This window comes from Xyrauchen texanus, chromosome 11 (assembly GCF_025860055.1).
Source record: "Xyrauchen texanus isolate HMW12.3.18 chromosome 11, RBS_HiC_50CHRs, whole genome shotgun sequence".
NCBI lineage: Eukaryota > Metazoa > Chordata > Actinopteri > Cypriniformes > Catostomidae > Xyrauchen > Xyrauchen texanus.
Genome location: NC_068286.1, coordinates 41,472,418 through 41,496,121, shown reverse-complemented (window position 1 = coordinate 41,496,121; position 23,704 = coordinate 41,472,418). Strand labels below are relative to the sequence as shown.

The 23,704-nt window shown below is 36.3% G+C and overlaps 1 protein-coding gene across 1 annotated transcript; it reads left to right on the top strand.

Moving 5' to 3' along the window:
• The first annotated feature begins 16,508 nt into the window (after window positions 1-16,508).
• On the top strand, window positions 16,509-22,586 carry LOC127651777 (protein FRG1-like). Its single transcript, XM_052137786.1, has 9 exons — window positions 16,509-16,677; window positions 16,795-16,859; window positions 17,036-17,158; window positions 19,680-19,737; window positions 20,508-20,622; window positions 20,787-20,891; window positions 21,026-21,117; window positions 21,318-21,428; window positions 21,651-22,586. Exons 1-9 carry the CDS (start codon window positions 16,616-16,618, stop codon window positions 21,685-21,687), a joined length of 768 nt encoding a protein of 255 aa, XP_051993746.1. The 5' UTR covers window positions 16,509-16,615; the 3' UTR covers window positions 21,688-22,586.
• The last annotated feature ends 1,118 nt before the right edge of the window (window positions 22,587-23,704 follow it).

The following is a 23,704-nucleotide window of genomic DNA, read 5'->3' as shown; positions in this document are numbered from 1 at the left end:
AGTGTTGTGCCAGCGACTATTTAGAGACGAGCCACAGGAAGTCCTGCCTTACAGCTAAAAGAGCCAAACACCTTTTAGATACAGACATCACCTATCAACCAACTTGCTACTGCACATGCACATTAGCTATACAAGCCAGGAAAATTGCATGTTTTAGTGTAATATGAGGTAAAGCAGCACCATTTGTGATTCCAGTATTATCAAATTTAACTGCTGATTTGAAATAAGTTCTTTGATCATAATTTTGATCAACCGTTTTTGAGATTTCAGAGTTTCCCCATTCAAGTAGATAGGAGCTGCACTGGCATGACTTAAATAGCCTCCTGAGAGCATTCAAAAGATGGCCAACAGTGGACTGACTTGCTAGAAAAACTTTGGTTGTGCTGACACCAGCTGCTCATACTTCTTAAGGCTACTCCAAGGCTCATACAGTAAGTATCGTGACAGTAAACAGAGTGCAAATTCACTTGTAGCATGAAGCACATACAGAGTACATACTTCTTTAATTAAAAAGCTGCATTTTGCCATTTTAAGGATCACTTTGAGTCATGTAGTGACCGGCTTTTCCAGAGTGGGACGCTGCCATCATAACATCAGAGCTATTTGGTCAACATAACACAGAAACATTTCAAAATAAAAGCTCAGTCAAAATTAAAGGTACATTTATAGGAAATATATCAATACTCTAAATGTATGTAATATTCCCTGTACTACTACTACTACTACACTAACAATAATAAATCATTTGTAATTGTATTATACTGAAGCAGTATCTAACATCGGTGATATGTGATATATCTCTGTTATGCAGCACTTTATTTGACAAAATATTACTCCAATGTTGTATTTTGGATTGTGCTGTGGAGTTTCTGTATATAAGCACTTCATTTGATTAAAAAAGAATACAATATTATGTTTAATTTGATAAAATTTTTAAGGTATTTATTTATTTAAACATCATTTTGATGATAAAATTGAAATAAACTGTTGATATGGAGTTTACGGACTCAGTATCGGCGAGTTCCAAAAGTGAAGTATCGATACTCGTACTCAAAAAAATGGTATCGGAACATCCATAACTAATTACTTTACATTTAAGTTACATTCTAAATCACTTTTCACAGAAAAGCTTTTGTTTTTCCATTTTGTCTGTTTTTGCTGCTCGTAGATTTCAACATATTTGGGGTTGCCATATATCAAGACAGGCAATCCCCCAATCAAAACTCAATCAAAAATCAAAAATGTATGCTTTTTTTTTTTTTGTTTGCTTAATAATAGTATTTCTATCGGGAAGACATGCAGGCTTGAGTGAAGTTTAAGATGGCATTTATTTGTAAATGTAAAACAGAAAGTAATGTCTCTCTCAGGGCTCAACTGGTGGTGGTGGGGTGGTGGAGGTTGCTGAAACAGCAATGTGATAGATTGTGAGCAGACTTATAAAGCAATGGCTTAGATTGGCTAGGAATTACCCAGCCAATGATGTGATGTACAGCTGCTAGTCTTCCCGCTAGAACTACACACTTCCATGTAGGGATGTAAAATGCATCAGTATTATGCTGAAACTTTTATGCATCGATTACGGAATTTAATAATGAATTATAATCACTACAATACCCAAATGTTTATTCTTATGATGTATTATGCATATTGTTACATATTTGGAGAATCCACTTGGATAGGAAGGCGATGTCCTGTGCCTTTACTCGTGATCATTATTTGTCCTTAACATGTTACACGCCACGTTTCTAATTCTGGGAGCCTGCTTGGTTTAAAGATCAGACTTATCTGCCTGCATAGATGACAGATTTACATTTCAATTATTGGTTCAGTAATTGTTCCTGTGATGATGTGCCAATCTATTTGCTTACCATCCATTTATGTTAGTTCACATAAAGTCAGACATTATATTATCCTTTATTTATATTGGCTCAGTTTTATTTTATTTATTTTTTAATTATGATCCAAACCTCCCTGTTCTACATAAATGTAAAGAATGCTTGGAAAATATTTTGATCCTTCTTACAGTTGTGCATTCTTTTGTGCAACACAAATTTTGGAAAATAATTTTGAATACAAAATAATTTGATTGAATTTGATGACTAATTATTAAGCCTTACACTGTATCGTGGTACATTAACAGGCCTGTCTACTTCATTGACAAAAGTCTCATCATGAGTATTGTTGTGAGTAAAGATAGATCACCTCCAAATTGCCGTGTCCAGCTTCAAACAAAAGAACTGTAAAAATAGAATGTTTTTCTCCTGCAGATGTTTTGGTACAGCAGCACCAAAGTTTTATATATATGTATTTGTTTAATTGAACGTTAAGTGTGACAATTGGCTTAGAGTGCAGTTGAATTTACTGCTTACTACTTATTGTGTGACTATCTGAAATAATAATTACATCGATATTTTCTACATTGTGGTCATCATATAAGAGAGTTGGGTATATATTAATAATGGTGGATGTGGAAAATGGATGTGGGATTGCTCAATATTGCAGTGTGCCAAATTGCAGTGCATAGACAAGTACAAGCAAATGCACCAGTATTGCCTTGTGTAAGTACATACTGCCCCCTACAGATTCACTCAAATTCACTTCAGAGAGAGTGAGTGCAAAAACAGAGATGTGAGTTATGATGCAAATCTCCTATGCCCTCCATGACACAAATGAGGGGAGCACTCTGACTGAGTTTGTGCTTTGTATTGTCACAACCAGAAATAGTACAGAGAGAGAGAGAGAGAGAGAGAGAGAGAGAGAGAGAGAGAGAGAGAGAGATTCAAAGTGGTGTGCCACTGAATTGAGTTTACACATGCCTTCGGCACATGCAATTAGGTGTGTGTGACTTGGTGGTGTTGTTTGTAACTGTGTTTGCTTTGGTGTTTAAACTTTACAACATGCTAATGAGACCTGAAAGGAAGGTGGAATCTGTCAATCAAACATTCAACAGCTGAAGCATTTGAGGCGTTCTCACTTTCACTTTATTAACATATTTTTTGGTGTTAAATGTGGTGTTGTTAAAGTCAACATTGAAAATCTGGGATTCTAAATCTACCGTACTTTAAACCTGGAAATAAACAAAGTTATGAACTCTATGATGTGAAATTAATAAGTAATAGGCTGTTTATGATTCTTTATTAAGTCACTAATAAAAAAAAAATTCTGACATTGATCATGCCAACTACTTTGTATGAAAAGTCAGATTTTCTTGCTTCCACTGAAGCACACAAGATTCTCTTTGGAACATTCTCAAATCATGCTTAAATAACATGGATCGTCAGGTTTTGCACAAACTTGTGGAATCCATACTGTTCATTAAAGCAAATGGGGGGTATAACAAACGTACACCCATACCGTAGCGTTATATACCGTAACGCTACGGTATGGGTGTATGAGCTGCTGGGAGAGAGAAGGAGACAGTCAATAATAAACATAGAGAGCAGTCTATGAATGAGTGTGTTTTTGTGGAACTCTAAAATGATGGGGTTTGCCGCTGTTAATAGCTTGTAATTAAAAAGAGATTTGTGGTACTTCAACCTCTAAAAGGAGTCTGAGTGCATAATTCAAAATTCATTAACTCTACCATGCATTTTGGGAGGAGTGTTCATTATTTAAAGAACGTGATTTCATGATCACCAGTGCACCAACCTATAGTAAATGCAGTGGCAGCAGGCCATGCATTTAAAGTCTAGGCCTTCAGTGTGATTCATGCCATTAAAAAAAAACAGTTTCACAATGAATAAGACACCCTATGCCTTTGGGCATCATACATTATGTTGCAGCTAACTAATAATTAGGAATGCACCGATACCACTTTTTGTCTTCCGATCCATATATCGGAAATCTCAGTATTAGCGATACTGATCTTGATCCGATACCAGTGTTGTTTTTTGCATAATCAGTTTAGAATATCTTTACTTATATCTTTATTAGTTCCATTGTATCGTATGGAACTAATTGGGTGTGCTCTTTAATATGCAAATAAACACAAACCTCTAACTACACATTATTTCAATATAAATTTATAGCTTAAGAAAAACTTTATTATTATCTAGTATACTGGATAATGTAGCAGCAAAATTAACAGTAATTCCAGTATAAGTCATCAGTAGAAAAGAAGCATTTTTTATTTGTTTTGCAAAAAAAACTTCATCTTGTATCTTGACTTTAAAAGATTCAGATCTCTTTTTTGTTTAATTTAGTTGTAAGATATCAGCTCACTTTTCATTCACACAGTTTTTTTTTTTTTTGGAACCCATTCAACTTAAAAATAACATTTATAAAAATAAAATAATAACATATTATAATAGTAATATACATCTCAATCATGCAACTTTAACTTTTGAACCCTCACGCTTTTATTTTGACATTCTGAACTCTCCAGGAAGTCATGTATGTGTGTCTGTTTGTAGGCAAGTTCACAGTAGTTTATTTCGCTTCTTATTCAAATTCTGGATATCAAAAAATGCATATTATAAGTGAACTGAACTATTGAGCATCTACATCTGAGATGTTGTTAATGAGTAGCACTCAAATGTTGTGCACCATGTGAAGGCTAAAAATCGCCGCTAGTGTGTGTGTTAACAGAGCAGCACATTCACTGATGCGCTGGAGCTGCTCATGCATTTTACTTGTTAAACACAGCCTTTTGTGATTCACAGGGCTATCACACATCTTCAAGTGGCTTTGAATAAAATGCACAAGTCATATGAACTACTTTAATTGTGTTTTAATGGTTCTTTTATGTAATTTTTTTGAGCTTGACTGGAATGAACATGACTAACATGCAGTATCGGATTGGATTTGGATCGGCTCGTCGGACCAATACCCGACCCAGGTATCGGATCGGTGCATCCCTACTAATAATACAAATTGACATTTTAAAAACACGTCCACGCACGAAAGCCAGAAATTGAAATACACTTAATGCTCAAGCAAGCCTAATTTTAACTTCAGTTTTGTGAAATGAACGTCTCCCGAACAGACATTCAAAAATCATAATTATCATATGAATCTACTGAGGAGGTCTATAATACCTGGAGAAATCGATCTAATAATATATGCGATTTAGATGTTGCTTGCAATACATTTCGTTTCATAAGGGTACACGGTTATGCTGCATTCCATTCAAGATGAGGGATATTCCTAAATGATATCTCCGATCATAAATGCATTCTATTCCCCGATATTCAGAACTGCAATGCTCCCATTAACTTAGCAGGGGTTTGACTCTCATTAGAGATGTCTCCTAGCAACCCAACTGATAAACAATGCTGCAGCGCTAGCATTTGTGCTTCAGGTGTATGATTAACAAAAGAGATTATGTTTTATACACCTGTTTCTGCAGGCGTTTGTTAAACAAGCTTTAATATCATGTAATGTGGAAACAAACTCCTTTATCGATAATATTTAATAAAGTGAATGTTTATCACTTTGTATATCTCCCTGAGCGTCGACATGTTTGTGTGACATCATGCCCCTGCATCTCAGCGAAATTTGAGAGTTGAGAATTTCTGCATGAGCCTACAAGTTATAATTATTTCTTCAAGATGCATTCCATTGCACTTTTCATAGTAGGAAGTTGTAAAATCTGATTTTCCGAGATGAATGGAACGCAGCAATACTTTTAAAAACTTGATCCACACTGAATGTTCAAGCAGCCTAATTTACACTTAGAAAACTCCTGATGTTGCTATAACAATGCAAAAACACTTACAAATTTGCTTAAAGTGAAAATCAGTCTAATAAATTAAGCAATCACACAGTCATGCAGAACATCTCGTGTTTTTAAATCCATAAGGATCTCTTTATCAACGGCAATACCAGCAGTAATGACAGCTGATTCATCAGCAAGATCTCACACGTGATCACTAAAAGCGTGATTGCATCACTCTAGGCCAGCTAGAAGGCCTCGACCAGAACATATCCTAAAGACCACACCCACCAAGAACAAATAAATCAATCTGATTGGATGATGAATCTCACAATCTGACATTAGATGCACATTCATTTGCACTGTTGAGGGATTCTGTTGAAATTCTGAGGAGGTGGAGCTCAAACTCACACACTGCTTGTTTTGAATGTTTTCAAATGTTTTGATTTTCCTTACTGTATGACTTTGCTAATCACCTTGACATCTGCTTGACTGTGAACTGATGATGTGAGTTTTGTGTATATTGTTTTGACAACTGATATGGAACTTGTCAGTGAAGGTGACAGTTCTTGGAAGGAGTGAGAAATCTTCCTATCATAGGAGGAAACATTGAGAAAAGGGAAACAGAAAGAATAGACTTGACTGTTACTGCCCTGCAAAGCCAAAAGGCAGTAACTACGCCAACAGTGAAACTGAGAAAAATAGATTTACATAGTTTTTTGATTGTACAGCCTTATGTTGATTATAAAATAATCTCACACTGTTTTCTCTAAATCTGAGCGTTATTCAGACAAACCTTTCTGTCATCAGTCTAAGAGACCCAATTTCCGACATAACTCATTTTTAACATAAATGTGTAGTTACTGTGTTTTGACTTTGCAGGACAGTTTACGTCTCCTTTATTAATTCAGTAAAAAGTATATAAGAGACCTACATATATTTTCATAAAACACTTTTAGAAAGCAAAACAAATTTTCAGATTACATTCTTTTGGTAACACAAAACATTATTATACAGAGAATATTTGCAACTATTAAAACTATATTTCGTTTAAAACCTCCAAACTCATTGGGGTTACACCTAAAATATTAACTCTTTAAAAACAGAAAAAATAAATAACATTGATTGCGAGATTAAAAATATTCAATTTATCCTCCTGAGACCTGAGCATGACTGCTGTGTGCACTTTCCATTTCCTTTTTGATTTGTAAATATATATATATATATACTGTATATAATTCTATCTAGACCAAATAGCTTTCCTAAAAATGCATGGCAACATATGAGGACAGCGGTATTAAGTTGTGATAATACCAAGCTGTAGAAAGTCAACAAATTGTTTATGTTTCCAGGAGTGTTGGTTATTCATGTTTTTGAGACATTACAGACATCACATCACAAATAAGCATAAATAATTCTGATTCCAAGTAATGGCCATCATAACCCAATCACTGCCAACCATGTTAAACTAAAATTATAAAATCTGAATCTATGTACTGATTACCATTGTCCCATGTCTCTCAAACATCTTGAGTGTTGCAAACATCATCTGCAACTAAACTTTTGGTCAGATTTTAGGAGTGAATGCACTTGGCTGCAATGGAAAGTTATAGGATGCTCACTTGTTCCCTATTTAGTGAATGATTTCATCACCAATGTAAAACTGCCTGTCTGCACTGGTCTCAGAACAGTTTGAAATGCACCTTATTTTAATCCTAACTCCATATAAAGCCTTTGGAAGAAAACAATTCAGCTTTTGGATGAAGCCATTAATTCTCAATGTGATGATACATAGTAAAGGTTTCTATGGAAGAAATGCACCAAAGTATACATTAGTGTACATTGTGTTAAGCAGAGTGGCGTTTCATGATAAATCGCTCAAATAAAAAAATACAAAATAAATGGCATATTGTATGACTTTGACTCAACTTTTGACTCAAACGGGTTTTAGTGTTAAAACGTAATGAGGTTTCTTACCAGATGTAGTTTTGTTGGCATTCTGCTGTGTTTGGCGCCATGTTGTTTTGCGTCCATCAAATGTTTAACCCTTTACTGACAGCACAGGAGAGTCTCCTGAATTAAGATCAGTCAATTTAAACTAAATTATATTACGCATTGCATATAGCGAAGCTAAAATACAAAACCACATCCACTTATGTTTCTGCAGGGTCACACGATGTAATAATATAAAATATAAATAAATATAATATTTCACCATTTCATAATATATATATTTTTTCTGTCTGGTGCACCAAATCACCAGCTTGACCGTACCTTACAGAATGTTAGAAGTATAATTTTTTGCTTTTTATCTATTTAATATTTTGGATCATAGAAAAACAATGTTGGATTGATATGCAGACCCCAAGCCTACGTGAACTTCATTAAAAGAAATGATAACAAAAAAAAAAACAGAACAAAAGAGAGAGAGAGAGAGAGAGAGAGAGAGAGAGAGAGAGAGAGAGAGAGAGAGAGAGAGAGAGAGAGAGAAACTGGGCCAGAGAAACTTGTTACCTCCCCCTGAAGTGTTGAAAGGTAAATTTCATGGCTAGTTGTTCATGCTGTGATCTCTTCCCCTCCAAATTGTAGTAAGAAATTGGCTGAGCCCTAAAGTGATTCTGGCTTATAGTCCATTTGAGGTTAGAGACCCATGGCAAAGGAGAAAACGCAGCTGGAGTAAAGTCTGTTAAGAGATCTCAAAATCCTTTTTGCACTAAAATCTTTCAGTCCAGTTTCTTGTGCCTGAAGCTATTGTCCAAACAGCACTGTTCCCAAAACCCAAACTGGTGTGGCTTTCCCCAAGGTCAAAGAGTATGAGATTTTCTCAAAATCTGTAGTTACCACTGATCCCAAGATAGCCTTAGCAAGCAAAATGCTATTTATTTTCTAAAAATATTACAAACAAGAAAACTCTCATATACAGTGGGTACGGAAAGTATTCAGACCCCATAAAATTTTTCACTCTTTGTTATATTATACACCTAAATATATACACCTAAAAATATTATAAATCACTTTCCATACCCACTGTATCCTGTCATGTGCAGTACTGTGATTTTTCCAAGTAGGATGTGTTCCTGGATGATGGATGGATGGATGGATGGATGGATGGATGGATGGATGGATGGATGGATGGATGGATGGATGGATGGACGGACAGACAGACAGAAAGAAAGAACATCCAACATTCCAAGAACATGTCCTACTTGATAAAATCCCAGTCATGAACACCAACTCTTACCATTAAATTCACAGTGAAGTGCCTTGACAAACACAGTTCTATTGGACTTTCGAACTAATGAGACAGAAAGTGGGGTCGGGACACGTAGAATGGCTGAAAAAATAGCCAATAAGCTTTAGTTTATATTGCAGCACACACACACACACACACACACACACACACACACACACACTACCCCTTTTTACCATGCTGCTTTTGTCAGAGTTGGTTACCAGGGAAACTAAGAACCTGAATATGCACAGCACATTTGCAAGGCCTTGTGCAAGAATCTGAAACAAACAAGTAAAAGTTTGCAATGTTTTCACTTTTGAATCACGATACACTAAATTTAAAGAATAAAGAGCATTTACTTGTGTACATTTTCAGGTCTCACAAACGCATTTTTGCAAACCTGTGCTCTGTGTGTGTGTTTTATTTATTTATTTATTTAAAAATTCAAATAAAATACCTTTTATTCAATGAAGTTACTTGGCGAAATCACTCTAAAATAGATATTGCTGTATAAGGAATATGCTGTAGGTCACACTGTACAGTTTCACTGGAGTCGCCTAGTATGAAAACCCAAATTGTGCATTCTGCTTTAGTTGACTTCTTATTTGTCATGTTTTTTGACTGAGAGCTTGGCTCACCTCTTGACTGCTTCAAACCACAGCTCAATCACTGGGTCAGTGTCGTGAGTTAGCCTCACAAGATGTGACATTATATCCTGGATTTAGCCAGGGGGTGATTGTGGCACTCCAGGGATTTGGTTTCAGGGACCGGAGGCTCTCACATGCATGTATCAATACACACATCAAAGCCTACAGACAACCTAAAATAGAGAGATGATCATGTGGGGTTAACTGATATGTCGGAGAGTTAAAGGTTAGGGGAGGGAGGTTGAAATAATGACATCTAGAAAAGCAGCAAAAATGTGGAAGGAAGAAAGACAGCAAGCTCATGACATTGAAAGACTTGCATAGTAAGCTAACACCTCTGTGTTAAAAGTCACAAGACCACCTGCTCCTCACTGTCAATCAGTCTTCTCCTGCTGAAATGATTTCACATTATCACAGCAGCACTCAGAAAGACAGAAAGACTGAGAGCTACTGTCTGCCAGCCCAAAAATCACTTACTGTCTGCCACACAGAGGTGCAGTCGTGGTCCCATTAGCAGTTACATTCTCCGGTCTTGCGTGCACTGTCTCTCTCCTGTTCACTTCCTCTGTCAGTAACTGTCAAATATCGGAACGGGCTGTTCCCCCTTGAGGTTTTTGGTAACAGAACCTGTCGGTATCTCTTGCACAGCAATTTTCTCCAACACCTAGGGGGCTGCTTTATCTCACCCCTCCTGCGTCTCCGTACGGTAAAAGCGATCACGAGACATGGAGTACACCACTGTTCACTGTAAATAACAAAAATTGAGATATGCAAAAAAGGTAGCAATGCAAAGTGCCACATCAGACCTTACTTCACCTAAAAATATTATAAGTAACATTTATCAGACTTATATTTTTGCATTTTTGAAGAAAACATAAGTGGTGCTTGCATGGCCAAAATGTACAACCACTATGCTAGGGTGTAATGGATGATTGTAAGGGCATTGCTGTGGTGTTCTGAGTGGTTGCTTGGATGCTTACTGACCCAACGCAAAAGAGTCCATCCCCAAGTCTTTGGATATGATATTCTGGGGCTGGATTCCAGAAAATCTTTTTGAGTAAGAAATCAAAAAACATTCTTTGGATAAATTATCTAAAGTTCCCAATCTGGAAAAAAAAGAACAGCAAAAACCATTCAATAAACAGCTAAAAACACATATTTTCTCATGAGCATTATGTGATCGTGGAAATATATTTGCAAAAAAATTACATACTCCATTACACGTTTGGCTGCAGTTTCCGGTGAGATGTCCTAAGGGGGGCTGACACAAAACAGACACCCTTACACTTAACCAGTGCCTAAACCTACCCGATAGTGTCCAAAAAAAAAAGAGAAATGGAAAACACATTTTCAGAAGCACCATGTCATCTTGTAGAGCTTCTATGACACTCTCGTCTCACATGTCAGTTTGCGTGCTTGACTGGTCTCGAACCATGTACTTTCAAGTCCAAAGTCCAACACTCTATGGCCATGTTCACACAGCAACATAATACGGTTGTCAGTCCTGTTTTAAGTAATTGTGATATTTTCATTCACACACAGTTTGGTTATTTACAAGAGTGACAACCGCATTTTATAACTTGTGCTCTGTGAACAGATCCGTACTGGACAACTATTTGTCTGACATGTCATTTAATCTTTTTTCAAATGATGCATTATAATAACAGTGTTTCAATATCATAACATAGCATGTGTGAGTAATAGTGTTTATAAAGTCATAATCAGCCATTGTAGTAGTGATTTGTGTGAAAGTGAATAAAATACACAGTTGTTGTTGTTGATTCTAATGTTAACTTAACCAGGAAACTACGATGAAACAGTATTCGGCACATAAAGATCAAAAGATTTTGTTATAGTAACGTCATTCAAGAAATGTTTTTGAAACACAAAATATCCTTAATTATTTTATTTTAAAAGTTAGGAGTTTCTGCGATGGACTGGCGACCTGTCCAGGGTGTCCCCCGCCTTTCGCCCAATGTTAGCTGGGATAGGCTCCAGCCCCCGCGACCCTGTACACAGGATAAGCGGTTGACGATGGATGGATGGATGGATGGAAGTTAGGAGTTTGGAAGAAAATAGCGGTTATAAAGAATTTGATTCTTAATGTATCGAGAATCTGACCCTGGTCCCAGATTGGCTTGAGTCCCACTTTCAATGTACATTTATGAATTTTTACACCCGCTTTATTATCTAGCATGCGAAAATCAAACTTTGGACTAATTTGAGGGTTAGGGTTAGGGGTTTGTTCAATCATTAACCCTAAGTATGAACCGTAGTGATGCTTGCCTTAGATATTCTACACAAAATATTGTCACTTAACACTTGGTTACATGTGAAGCATTGTAAAAAAGTTTTATCTGATAACCTAAAAATATTTTACACATGTGTAACACCTGTGTAAATTATTAACTGGCTTTATTCAAGAAAAACTATAATTTAATTTGACTGAATCAGCCTGATACTTTTCAGGGCCAAATGTCTCAAAATTAAATGATTAAATAAATTCATAGTAAATAATTCATAAAGCTTTGCATCCAGTGTTAACCTACCATTAGCTTTGGGTTTATTTTTTATGTATGCATAAGCTTTGCTCTTTTCATTTTCTAAACTTAACAGAATGCAGCACAATTAATGGCACAGCATGCAGATCTCTCAAAACGTATTTTAATTTAACTTTTGAATTTTCTTTTTTGGAATAAATTCCAAAACAGCACAGGTGGAGGCAAAATGTGTCCTGTGTGAACAGCTCCTAGTAAATCAATTGTGACGATAACTGAAACACTGAATTGTTGATAAATTTGTCTTTCTATGTGTAATGGTAGCCAGCTGGTATGTGATAGTTGTGCAGTGTGTAAATCTCACTCTCCAGGCCTTAAGAGATGCAATAGCAATCAACGCTAGAGGCCATGGCTTTTCTAGCCTCCTTGCAAGCGCATCCGCCTCCTATGCTAGGTTTGAATTCCGCTTGGGCCGGGTTGAGTGGGACCGGCAACATAGAGATAACATTAGACTTTAGTAACTAAAGTAATTCTTAAGGGTAAAATAGAGGTAGAAATATATTCTTAAGATAACAATGGCACATTATCCCTTTTTACATGGTCTACTCCCATTTTTCCCATTACAAATTACTTTAATTTTGTTCCATTGTTGAAAATGACATTGTTGAGTTAATTTCATTACATTCACAACTAAATTTGGCCCAATTCTAGTTGAAGCCCTGACCATGGCGAACAACAGCATGTGCTGGCTCATTAACAAGACAGGTTTTGAAATTTTGTTGTTAGTTGTTAAATGAAGCAGCTTCCAAATTAAACAACTGTAGTTGGCTTTGATTATTCCCATTAAGAAAAACAGCTGGCACCAGAGTTGACATTCATGCCAAAGATTAAATGCATTTTCCCACTAACATTGGCATTTACGTTTATCTGCATGTGTGTAATTTTATTTGGCTCACCTGAACCATTCAGCCATGAAGTTCATACTATATGTAATATTATCACTAACCACCCATCAATAACTCATTAACTCACCACATTAATTAGTCAGTCTGTCAGAGCATAAACAGTGAAATTATCTCACATACACATACATCTGATACAATATCTCAAGGGCAATGTCCCCAAGCAAAACCACCCAAATCCTCTCTTTATTTTGTGCATAAAGGCCATGAGATTGCAGGCAGGAGATCTGGAAGATGGTATGGCTTTACTAGTAACTGTCAGATATTCTGTTGCAGTAGGCACTCTATCATGGCTTCAATTAGTTTGAAAGACAGACACTATCTATAGCATAGCCAACCACCTGAATGATGGATCGCAACATGGAAGTAAATGAAAGACCAAGCTCATAAAACTATAGATTAATTCATCTATCCTTCTCTCTTTCGCCTCTTCCCCAATTGCTTGGTGTCTCATACAACGTTGATGCTTACTAAGGATGATAAATTCGCTATTCCACTTAAGAGGCGCAGGTAATGGGGCAGGCCGAACACAGAGACAAAAAGCCTTTCAACAAGGCCAAGAGAAAGAAGCCGAACACAGACACACAAATCTCATTAAACAATCCCATGTCCACAGTCTCCTCCACTGCCCCTTTAGTCTTATCATTCATGATTAAGTGTGACTACTACTTGTTAAACACTTTAATCTGAAACAACTTTCATCTACAATTGTGCAGGCATAATATTTAGAATTTACTGTAGCATTTAATGTACAAGCTTCCATACCACTAGGAACATAGTGAACCCAATTACTGGGAAATGACCTTTTTTGTAAGTAAGTTTCTGCTTATTTTTAGAAACATATGATTTGAATGTTTTGTGTGTATTTGCATGTTAGTCTTGTCTGGCTTATGTTCTGGCATCAATTAAGGTTTTGAGTGCTACCACATGCAAGTATTTTGCTGCTATTCCTCCGGCCAGCCCAACAGTTCAGCTCATTCACCTGTTTGCATTTAAATTCCTGTCCAGAATGCCTCTCTTGTTTATTTTACTTCCTGGCTGTGCCACTGCATGATTTATTGCATGTTCTTGACTAGTTCCTCAACAGGCCACCCTTTAATGATTGTTTTTAGCAGTAGGCTGATCTTCAGTGGACCATTCCTGTGTAGTTGCTTTGGGTGAATTGATTAATAGACCTTAAAAGTGCATAACATAGCAGATATATTGAAAAGAATGAGCTAAGATTGAGTCCACGTGTGTGTGTGTGTGTGTGTGTGTGTGTGTGTGTGTGTGTGTGTGTGTGTGTGTGTGTGTGTGTGTGTGTGTGTGTGTGTGTGTGTACAGGTTTGGTTGGTTTACGAGGATTTTTTTTTTAGGTTACAAACTGGTAATTACAAGGGTATTATGCTATAAATGTGGTTTATAAGGACATTTCTAGTGTCCCCATAATTCAAATAGCTTTAAAAACATTCCTAACAATGTTTTATTGAAAATGTACAAATGCAGAAAGTTTTTGTGAGGGTTAGGTTTAGGGGATAGAATTTATAGTTCGTACAGTATAAAAATAATTATGTCTATGGAGAGTCCTTATAAGGATAGCTGCACCAATGTGTGTGTGTGTGTATGTGTGTATGTGTGTGTGTGTGTGTGTGTGTGTGTGTGTGTGTGTGTGTGTGTGTGTGTGTGTGTGTGTGTGTGTGTGTGTGTGTTCCAGTGTCTCGTCATTACAGCAATCTGGTGAGGTTTTAAATAAGAGGGCTTTGCCATGTTCAGGGCTATTTTGGTTTAAATGATGAGATGGTAGACACTGTGTCTGGAAGGAAAAGAGACTAGAGACACACTGCCTTGTTTCCTCTCTCTCTCTCTCTCTCTCTCTCTCTTTGCAGTCTTGCAGTCAGATAACCAATCTGGCAAAACCTACCCTTTCCGACACACCCTGTGGTTTTAAAATGGTAGAAGCAACACACACAATATTTTTTCCCAAGTGTGTGTGTGTGTGTGTGTGTGTGTGTGTGTTTGCTTAAATGCTGCATCAAGCACCAAATGCAAGTAAAATTTGGCTTTGGCAAGAAAATACAACTGTTACTAGTCGTAAATGGCCAGATGGTCAGTATAATTTTTAGGAATTGCAAAATAAAAGCAGATATATGCTTTTATATATGAATGTAAAATGTACAGTCTTTCTCTAATGGGAAAACAGACAATATTAATACCGCCCAATCCATTCTATATGCCCTCACCTCTTTAGTTTAAAAATGTATATATATATATATATATATATATATATATATATGGATTTGGAGTTACAGTATATACTGTACATTGACAAATCGAGTTTTGACAAATTTCAGCATGGAAGTAATGAATCCATTCAAACCGATTCAAACGGCTCTCCTTGTTGGCCGTTCCAAGATGGCGCTGCGGTTGACAAATCCAAACCCTCGCCTGAGTATTATTATTGACTACATTTCCCAAGTGCCCGCACACCTGGACTGATTATGGCACACCTGTTCCAAATTACTCAGACTATTTAAGCCCTGTGTGTTTGTTCACTCATTTGCTGCGGCTACATTTCTGAGCATTATCATTCCCTGTGTTTGACTCTGCCTTGGATTACCTCTTTTAAGATTGTTTGCTGCCTGCCTACCATTGACTTTGCCTGGACTATTTCTATTGCTGTTTGCTGCCTGCCCTGATCCTCTGCCTGTTTAACTTCATTTCTGCTCTGCCTCTTATTGTTGATTTCCCTGGTTACTCAACCCTTGGCTGTCTGTACTCTGAACTTGCTGTGTTTAATCAACTGCACAAGGATCACATCTATATATGATTATCTATGGTCCTCTGTTGTAAACAACACTGTGCTTACATATTTTACACATCAGTGCTCACGTCAACATGTCAATGTAAGAATAGTTCTAGAGGGAAGACTAGCAGCTGTCATCGCACCATTAACTAGGTAATTCCTAGCCAATAAAATGTAAGCCATTGCTTTATAAGTCTGCTCACAATCTGTCACATTGCTGTTTCAGTGTGCTAACATGGCAACTTCCACCCCCAGTTGAGTCCCGTCCTGCACAAAGAGAGACATTACATTTCTGTTTTACAATTCTGAGAGGCAGCAGTTCCTTGACACTCTTGAATTTTTAGAGGAAGAAAAAAAGTTTTAAATATTGCTCTGTTTCTTGTACTCACCTAGTGTTTAGCTTCAGAAGACATTATTTAATCCACTGAAGTCATATGAATACATTTTATGATGGCTAAATGTGCTTTTTGGAGCTTCAAATATTGGGCACCCATTCACTTGCATTTTATGGACCAACAAAGCTGAAATATTCATCCAAAAACATGTGTTTCTCTTTAGCAGAAGAAAGAATGTCATACACATCTGGAATGGCATGAATGTGAGTAAATTATGAGAGAAGTTTCATTTTTGGGTGAACTATTTCTTTAATATGCAGTACCTTCTCCAACAGCTACGTGTCGCACTACTATCTTACGTAAGATCTGTCCACCATAGAGCAGTGCAGTCCTCTCGGCCACCGTACACACACACAGAACCGATGCAGGAAACGATTCTCTACTCGCGATAAACAAACGCATGAAATTAACAGGCGCTGTATACAATATCACAATTGTGTTTTATCATGACAGAGTACTCGCATGTGAAGTCCACCAAACTGGTCCTGAAAGGACTAAACGATAAGAAGTAATGCTTTTGCGTTCTGCCTAATCAAACGTCAACATGTATCGGTTCTCATTAATTTTAAAACTTACAGTGTTATTTTCGCTGATATAAACTGTCTGTGTCTTCTACATTGTGCAGAAAGAAGAAAAAGCACACGGACAAGAAGAGAAAACGAGATGAAGACGAGAAGCCTGATATTGTCGGTGCGTGTTATTTTTTTGCATTGCTATTTATATAGTAATAGTCTTGGGATTGGGAATATGCTTACCGGTTCATGTTATAGGATCTTGTTTTGATACTGTCTGTGACGTATGCCTTGTATATGTTTTCTATAAAATGTTTGCGATGAACCTGTATGTGTTTCTGAATGTGTCTTCAGGAGGATGGTGGGCGGTGAAGAGTTTTGGTGAAATCACAGGCACAGTGGCCATCGAGATGCACTACAGCTCCTACATTCACGCATTGGACACTGGACTCTTCACTGTAGGAGCTCCACATAAAGGTTGCTGATGAAGAAGACACAAGCATGTCTGTTTTCTGTTCGCCTCCAGAATTGTGTGGCTCTATGGGCTGATCTGATCATTGATATCTGATGCATAAAACCTTAAGTAGAGATGTATTGCATGCATCAAATTTTGATTTAGATTTTTTTTTTTTGGTGATAAACAGATTAGATAAATAATTCAGGTTTATGAAGTTTTATCATAGGTGGTATTACCTACACTACCTGAGGTGTACAGATAAAGATGTTAATAGTAGCTGACATAAAATACTTCTGGGAAGATGCCCATCTGTGTAACAATCTACACCCCATCTTTTTAATTAATTCAAACAGCATTTTGCGATTTAAAAGAATGACATAAAATAATTTTTATGCAAGCAGTTTTTAAGACATCATATTAAACAAGTGACTACGGAATGTTGTACGTTTAAAAAAAAAAAAGAAAAAACTCAATTGTCACACTGACGGACCATTTTAAAATTATCTAGTAGAGACAAAAGGTGATAAGAAATAGTGGAAAGTCTTGTCACAGCACCTAAAATATAGGCTACACTTTTCTTCATTCATATCCATTTTAACCTTAAATCTTGATGTTGACTAAAAACAGCTCATGGCCATTTTATGAATCAACTACCCATATGATCTTTTGAAGTGAGATTTAAAGAACGTCTTTAATCTAGGATGCATTTACACTTATAACCCCAATTGCATTAATATAGTGGTGAGAGTCTGAAAGATCGATTGGTTTCACTTCAGTAAATTTTGGTAGAAATGAACTAAAGAGCTATTATAAACAAAGCTACACATCTAACAGATGTTTGGTTTAGGTGCAGAACATAATGCACCGGCAAACATTGCACTTTCTGAGTGAAAAGCACAGCATTAATAATTTTGAAAATGAAAGGGATAGTTCACCCCAAAATTAAAATGATCTCATCATTTACTCACTCTCATGCCATCCCAGATGTGTATTACTTTCTTAAGCAGAACCCAAACAAGAATTGTAGAAGGATATCTCAAAATATTTAAGCTCCAGAAAGCACGTAACCTCCGCATAAATGTAATCCATACAACTCCAGTGTTTTTCAGAAGTGATATGATAGGTGTGGGTGAGAAACAGATCAATATTTAAGTAAACAATTTAAGAATTTAACATTAAATTCTCGTCCCTTCCCAGTAGGTGGCATATGCATAAAGAATGTGAATCACCAAAAACAAAAGAAGAATGCAAAAGAGAACGTGGAGATTTATAATAAAAAAAGGACTTAAATATTGGCCTGTTTCTCACCCTTTTCTCACACATTGCTTCAGATTTAAACACTGGAGTCATATGGATTACTTTTATGCTGTGTTTATGTGCATTTTGGAGCTTAAAAATTCTGGCACCGATTCACTTGGACCTACAGAGATTAAATATTCTTCTAAAACAATTGTTTGTGTTCTGCAGGAGAAAGAAAGTCATACACATCTGGGATGGCAGGAGGATGAGCAAATAATGAGATAATTTACATTTTTGGGTGAACTAATCCTTTTAAGTAGAACCTTTAAATAGCCTAAATAAAGGTTTTTGTTTTGCAATATATTTTGCAAGTGTATTGCAGTGTCTGCATAAACCAAGCAAATCTTCCTGTGCAATTATACTGCCATGTAATTTTTCAGATAGCCATGTCATTTGGCTTTTATATTGCCTTTAAAATGGAAAAGGCCTCTTTAATAGTGCAGAACAAATAAGTCTCAGAAGTAGAGAAGGCTAGGTGCTGCTTTTTTGTATTCCTCTCTGAATGGAGGGATTTTAAAAACCTGAATAATGTTATGGATCGTCAATTGCTATTACAGCAGCCGTTCATGCAAAACACAGAGCAATTTCATACTTCAGTCCACAGGAGGAGTTGTTTACGATTGTTTTTTTCCAGCCTCATTTTATGCGTTTCACCTGACCATTGGCAGTAAGGATCAGTCTCTATATAATTCTGGAAACACCATGGAATTTGTGAACGCTCCCTAAAACCTATTTAGAGCAGTGGTTGAAGCCCGATGGCAGATGAAATCAGGAAATTAATAACTGTTACTATTAACAGTGTCGTTGTTGATGCATCCATGCAATTACTTTGTCCTTTCTACCATGCTTCTCGCTTAAAGTGGCAAAGGCATACACAGGCTAACTAACTTTCTCAACATACAGTACCACAGGTTATTCTGTACATGAATGCTTTTTGAAGAATTCTGAATCTTAGATTATTCATGAGTTCATGTATGCTGCACATAGAATACTATATCAGCTTTCAGGCTCACTCTTTCCTTTGTTTCATTATGCATCTTATGCCCTGAAAATACTGCAAGACTTGAAGATACGGCAGTGCTTATAAAGTATGTTGTAGACACGTTATGTACGCTTATGTGCGTACGTTTTTTTTGCAAGACCTTTCTTTATTTCTATATTTTCAAAACTCAGAGCATAGTATTGTTTCATGTTATTATGAAAATATATAGATTTTTTTTAATCTGTGTCTTATTTTTGCAGAGGATGAAGGCCCAGATCCCCCTGAACAGCTTACAGCCATCAGACTCTCAGACTCCAGGTAAAGAGCAAAGCTTTGTGGCATTATTGCCTGTGGCATTATAACATGTATTAGCTGAATTTATCTTTGGTATATGGTTCAAGTCTGACTGTATATGAAGTTTTTCCATGAACGATTTAAAGGGATAGTTCACCCAAAACATGAAAATTCTCATCATTTACTCACCCTCATGCCATCCCAGATGTGTATGACTTTCTTTCTCCTACAGAACACATATTATGATTTTTAGAAGAATTTCTCATCTCTGTTGGTCCATACAATGCAATTGAATGGTGGCTGGAACTTTGAGGCTCCAAAAAGCTCATAAAGGCCGCATAAAAGTAATCCATACACAGCCAGTGGTTTAACCCATGTCTCCTGAAGCAATATGATAGGAGAAACTGATCAATATTTTTTTTTTACTAAGAGTTCTCCTCCCTGCCCAGTAGGTGGCGATATGCATAATGCAAATCAGCAAAATCAAAAGGAGGATGTGAAAGTGGAGATTGATAGTAAAAAAAAGGACTAATTTCTTTTTTGAGATTTAAAGTTTTGGTCACCATTCACTAGCACTGAATGGATCTACAGAGCTGTAATATTCTTCTAAAAATCTTTGTGTTCTGCAGAAGAAAGAAAGTCATACACATCTGTATGACTAATGAGTAAATGATGAGAGAATTTTCATTTTTGAGTGAACTGTTCCTTAAATGTATTGCTAAAACTTTTCTATAGGTAATTTAGTTGTTTGGTTCATGTGACTAACTGTTCTCATCTGTTTTTATTGTGTATAGGATTGCCCTAAAGTCAGGCTATGGGAAGTATTTGGGGATAAACTCAGATGGTGTCATGGTTGGCCGATCAGATGCCATCGGCTCCAGAGAGCAGTGGGAGCCAGTGTTTCAGGAGGTGAGTGATAATTAATTGACATTAAACAATACACTTCTAATTGTTATTAGCATATTGAACAGTGTTGACATCAGGGATTTTGTGATCAAAATTTGTATTATTTTTACAGTAACATTAACAATGGTCATTTCTAATAGCTTGCTTCTCTGTATATTTTTTCACAGGGAAAAATGGCTCTGCTTGCTGCAAACAGTTGTTTTATCTCATACAGTGAGAGCGGAGACATAGTGGCCAAAAACAAGTCAGCTGGAGAGGAGGAGATGATCAAGGTGAACCCACTTAGTGCTCCATTATGTTTTCATTGTTATCTGAGCATGGGACTATTGCTATAGCATGTAACAATTTACACATACGAATGGCAGAATGGCAATTATAAACATGATTTTTCATGCTTGTTCCACAGATCCGTTCATGTACAGAAAAAGAGGTGAAGAAAAAGGATGATATTGCAGATGAAGACAGGGGTGATGTCAAGAGCTGTGAGGTCAACTATGTGTGAGTGGTTGCATTTTAGTACCTTTAGTAAGATACAGAAGGTATGCAGATATTACTTCTCATACTCTGCTCAAGACTACTAGCATTTTATTTCCCCACAGTGCATGATAGAAAAATGTATTGGCCAGATTCCGCGAGCTAGATCCATGTCCATCCAAGCTGAATTAATGAATATGTTTATTTTGAATGAATGGCTACAGGAAGAAGTTCCAGAGTTTCCAGGATCGCAAGCTAAGAGTAAATGAGGAAGGCGGTTGTGTGCTGAAAAAAGCCAGAACAGATGGAAAGTTCCATGAGGCATTGCTAGACAGGTAAGATCTACTGAGGTTTTATTTGACACTGAATAATAAGTCCATGTGGCCTTTTAATTTAAAACTTTCTGGGTGAAAGAAAAAGTACTTTTATCTGTATTTGTATAAAGATGTATGTAATTTAAATGTATGGTGCTCTCATAGACCATCTGCTTTGATAATTGTGAATAGGCAAAAATGTAGAGTTTAGAAATTAAGAACTGTTGTTTCTTTCTTTCTTAGGAGAGCCAAGATGAAAGCTGACAGATACTGCAAGTGAAACTAGGAGAAGCAATTTAGTTTCACTTTGTTGTGAAATCTCTGTCATTCTTATAATAAACCCATTCACATGATTAGTTTTTAAAGTAGAGAGTTGCAATCGTTTGTTTGATATTGGACTATAAATTCCAAACTCAAAAACACTTGAATAATTTTCATGAGTAGTGCCACCAGAAAGCATCTAGAATGATAGCGCTGTCAGAAACCTGTTTGAAAAAAATGATAAATGTGTGGAAAACATGTGGTTATGCTTAAAATCTGTTTCTGAAAAAAATATTAGTTAATTATTCCAGTGTGAGCACAAACTTACTAAACTGTGGGATATTGTGCTCCAAGCAACATTTTTTTTAAATATTATTGACATTGTCACCTGATAATACTGTAAATCCTGTTTATAACAGTGCAGTCTGTTAACTGAGTAGTTGATTTGTATTATTAAAATAAAGGCATCATTTTGTCTTTTAAATGTTTTTATATAATACATTACAATGAGCCAAGCTATTTATTGTCACTGAACAGCTACAATGAGATTTAGTTTTCTTTGTACAACCATATGATCAATAAAGGTACAGTTGAACAGAAATAGAAATTTAAAGAGAACATAGTTTGATATACTCTTATAGCTGCCTTTTTATAGATAAATGTATAATCGCAGCTCATTTTCTTTGTCCTCTTTTTGCACCTCAGATTCAAGTATTGACTAACTTTTAAAAGGCAATAGTGAATATAAATTGATGTCATCCGGTAGAAATTGTGTTTTTTTTTTTTTTTTTTATCCTTATCCTGTATTCATGAGTGACTGGAAAAATCATGGAAGTTCATTGGTCAAAAAGATTACTTGCTATTTCATGTGACTTGCTATATCACATAATTAATATTTTCAAATAAAGACGATTAGAAACATGATATTCCATGTTTGTCTCTCCTCCACAGATCCGTTCATGCACAAGTTTTAACTAACTTGTTATGGAATATTCTCGGTTCTGTACAAGTCTGGCTTAATCGACAGCATTTGTAGCGTAATGTTGATTTATATAAAAATAATTTCGGCTTGTCCCTCCTTTTCTTTAGAAAAAGCAAAAATGGGGCTACAGTGAAGCGCTTACCATGGAAGTGACTGGGGGCCATTTCTTTATCATTTTTTTTTTTTTTTTTTTTTGAGGTTTTAAAAGCAGAAATGTGAAGATAATTTTGTAAAAGCACTTGCATTGGTTTGTCGGTTAAAACGTATGTATTATTTGAGCTGTAAAGTTATTTTAATAGTTTTAATGTCATTTTAGGGTACTTCTGAGTATTTTAACGTTTACGATTTGGCACATTCACTTATAGTAAGTGCCGCACTCACTGTAACCTTGATTTTTTTTTATTTATTTTTTTGAGAGAAAGAGGGATGAAGTCGAAATTTTTTTTTTTGTGGAAATCAAGATAATGCCACAAATGTTGTCGATTGGGCTTAACTTGTATTGAAGCCGGAATGGCCATCTACATTTTCACATGATCACATACCTTTGCATACCTTCAATCACCGGGAACGTGTTTTTGCATTTCCCTCTATAACCATTAGATGGCGCAAAATCCATTCTCCTAATGTTTACATATCAACCAATTTACCCGTCCTGTACGTCTTGAGAGAGATATTCTGCCTCCGCGCCAAATGTGAAAAGCTGAGGTCATTACACCACACCTGTTGACTATAAATATGTGATTAATGACTTATTTTCATATTACAGTACACTGAAAATTTTAGTAGTGATATGTATCCTACAAACGGCCCAACGTAAGTATATAAACCAAGATTATGTATTCTATCTCATGCACAGGGGACAAACGCTGACAGTGGCTGTCTCTCGTATAGAAGGTTGCGTCCCACGTCATCGAGGCTGTCTCGTTTCAGCGAGTAGGACACTTCGAATGCGACCGTCTTTCAAGGGAATTCGGAGGATGAATGAGGCGTATCCTTCGTGTGCACTCACAACCCACAATGATTTGCTAAATGTCTAAAAAAAAAAAAAAATGAC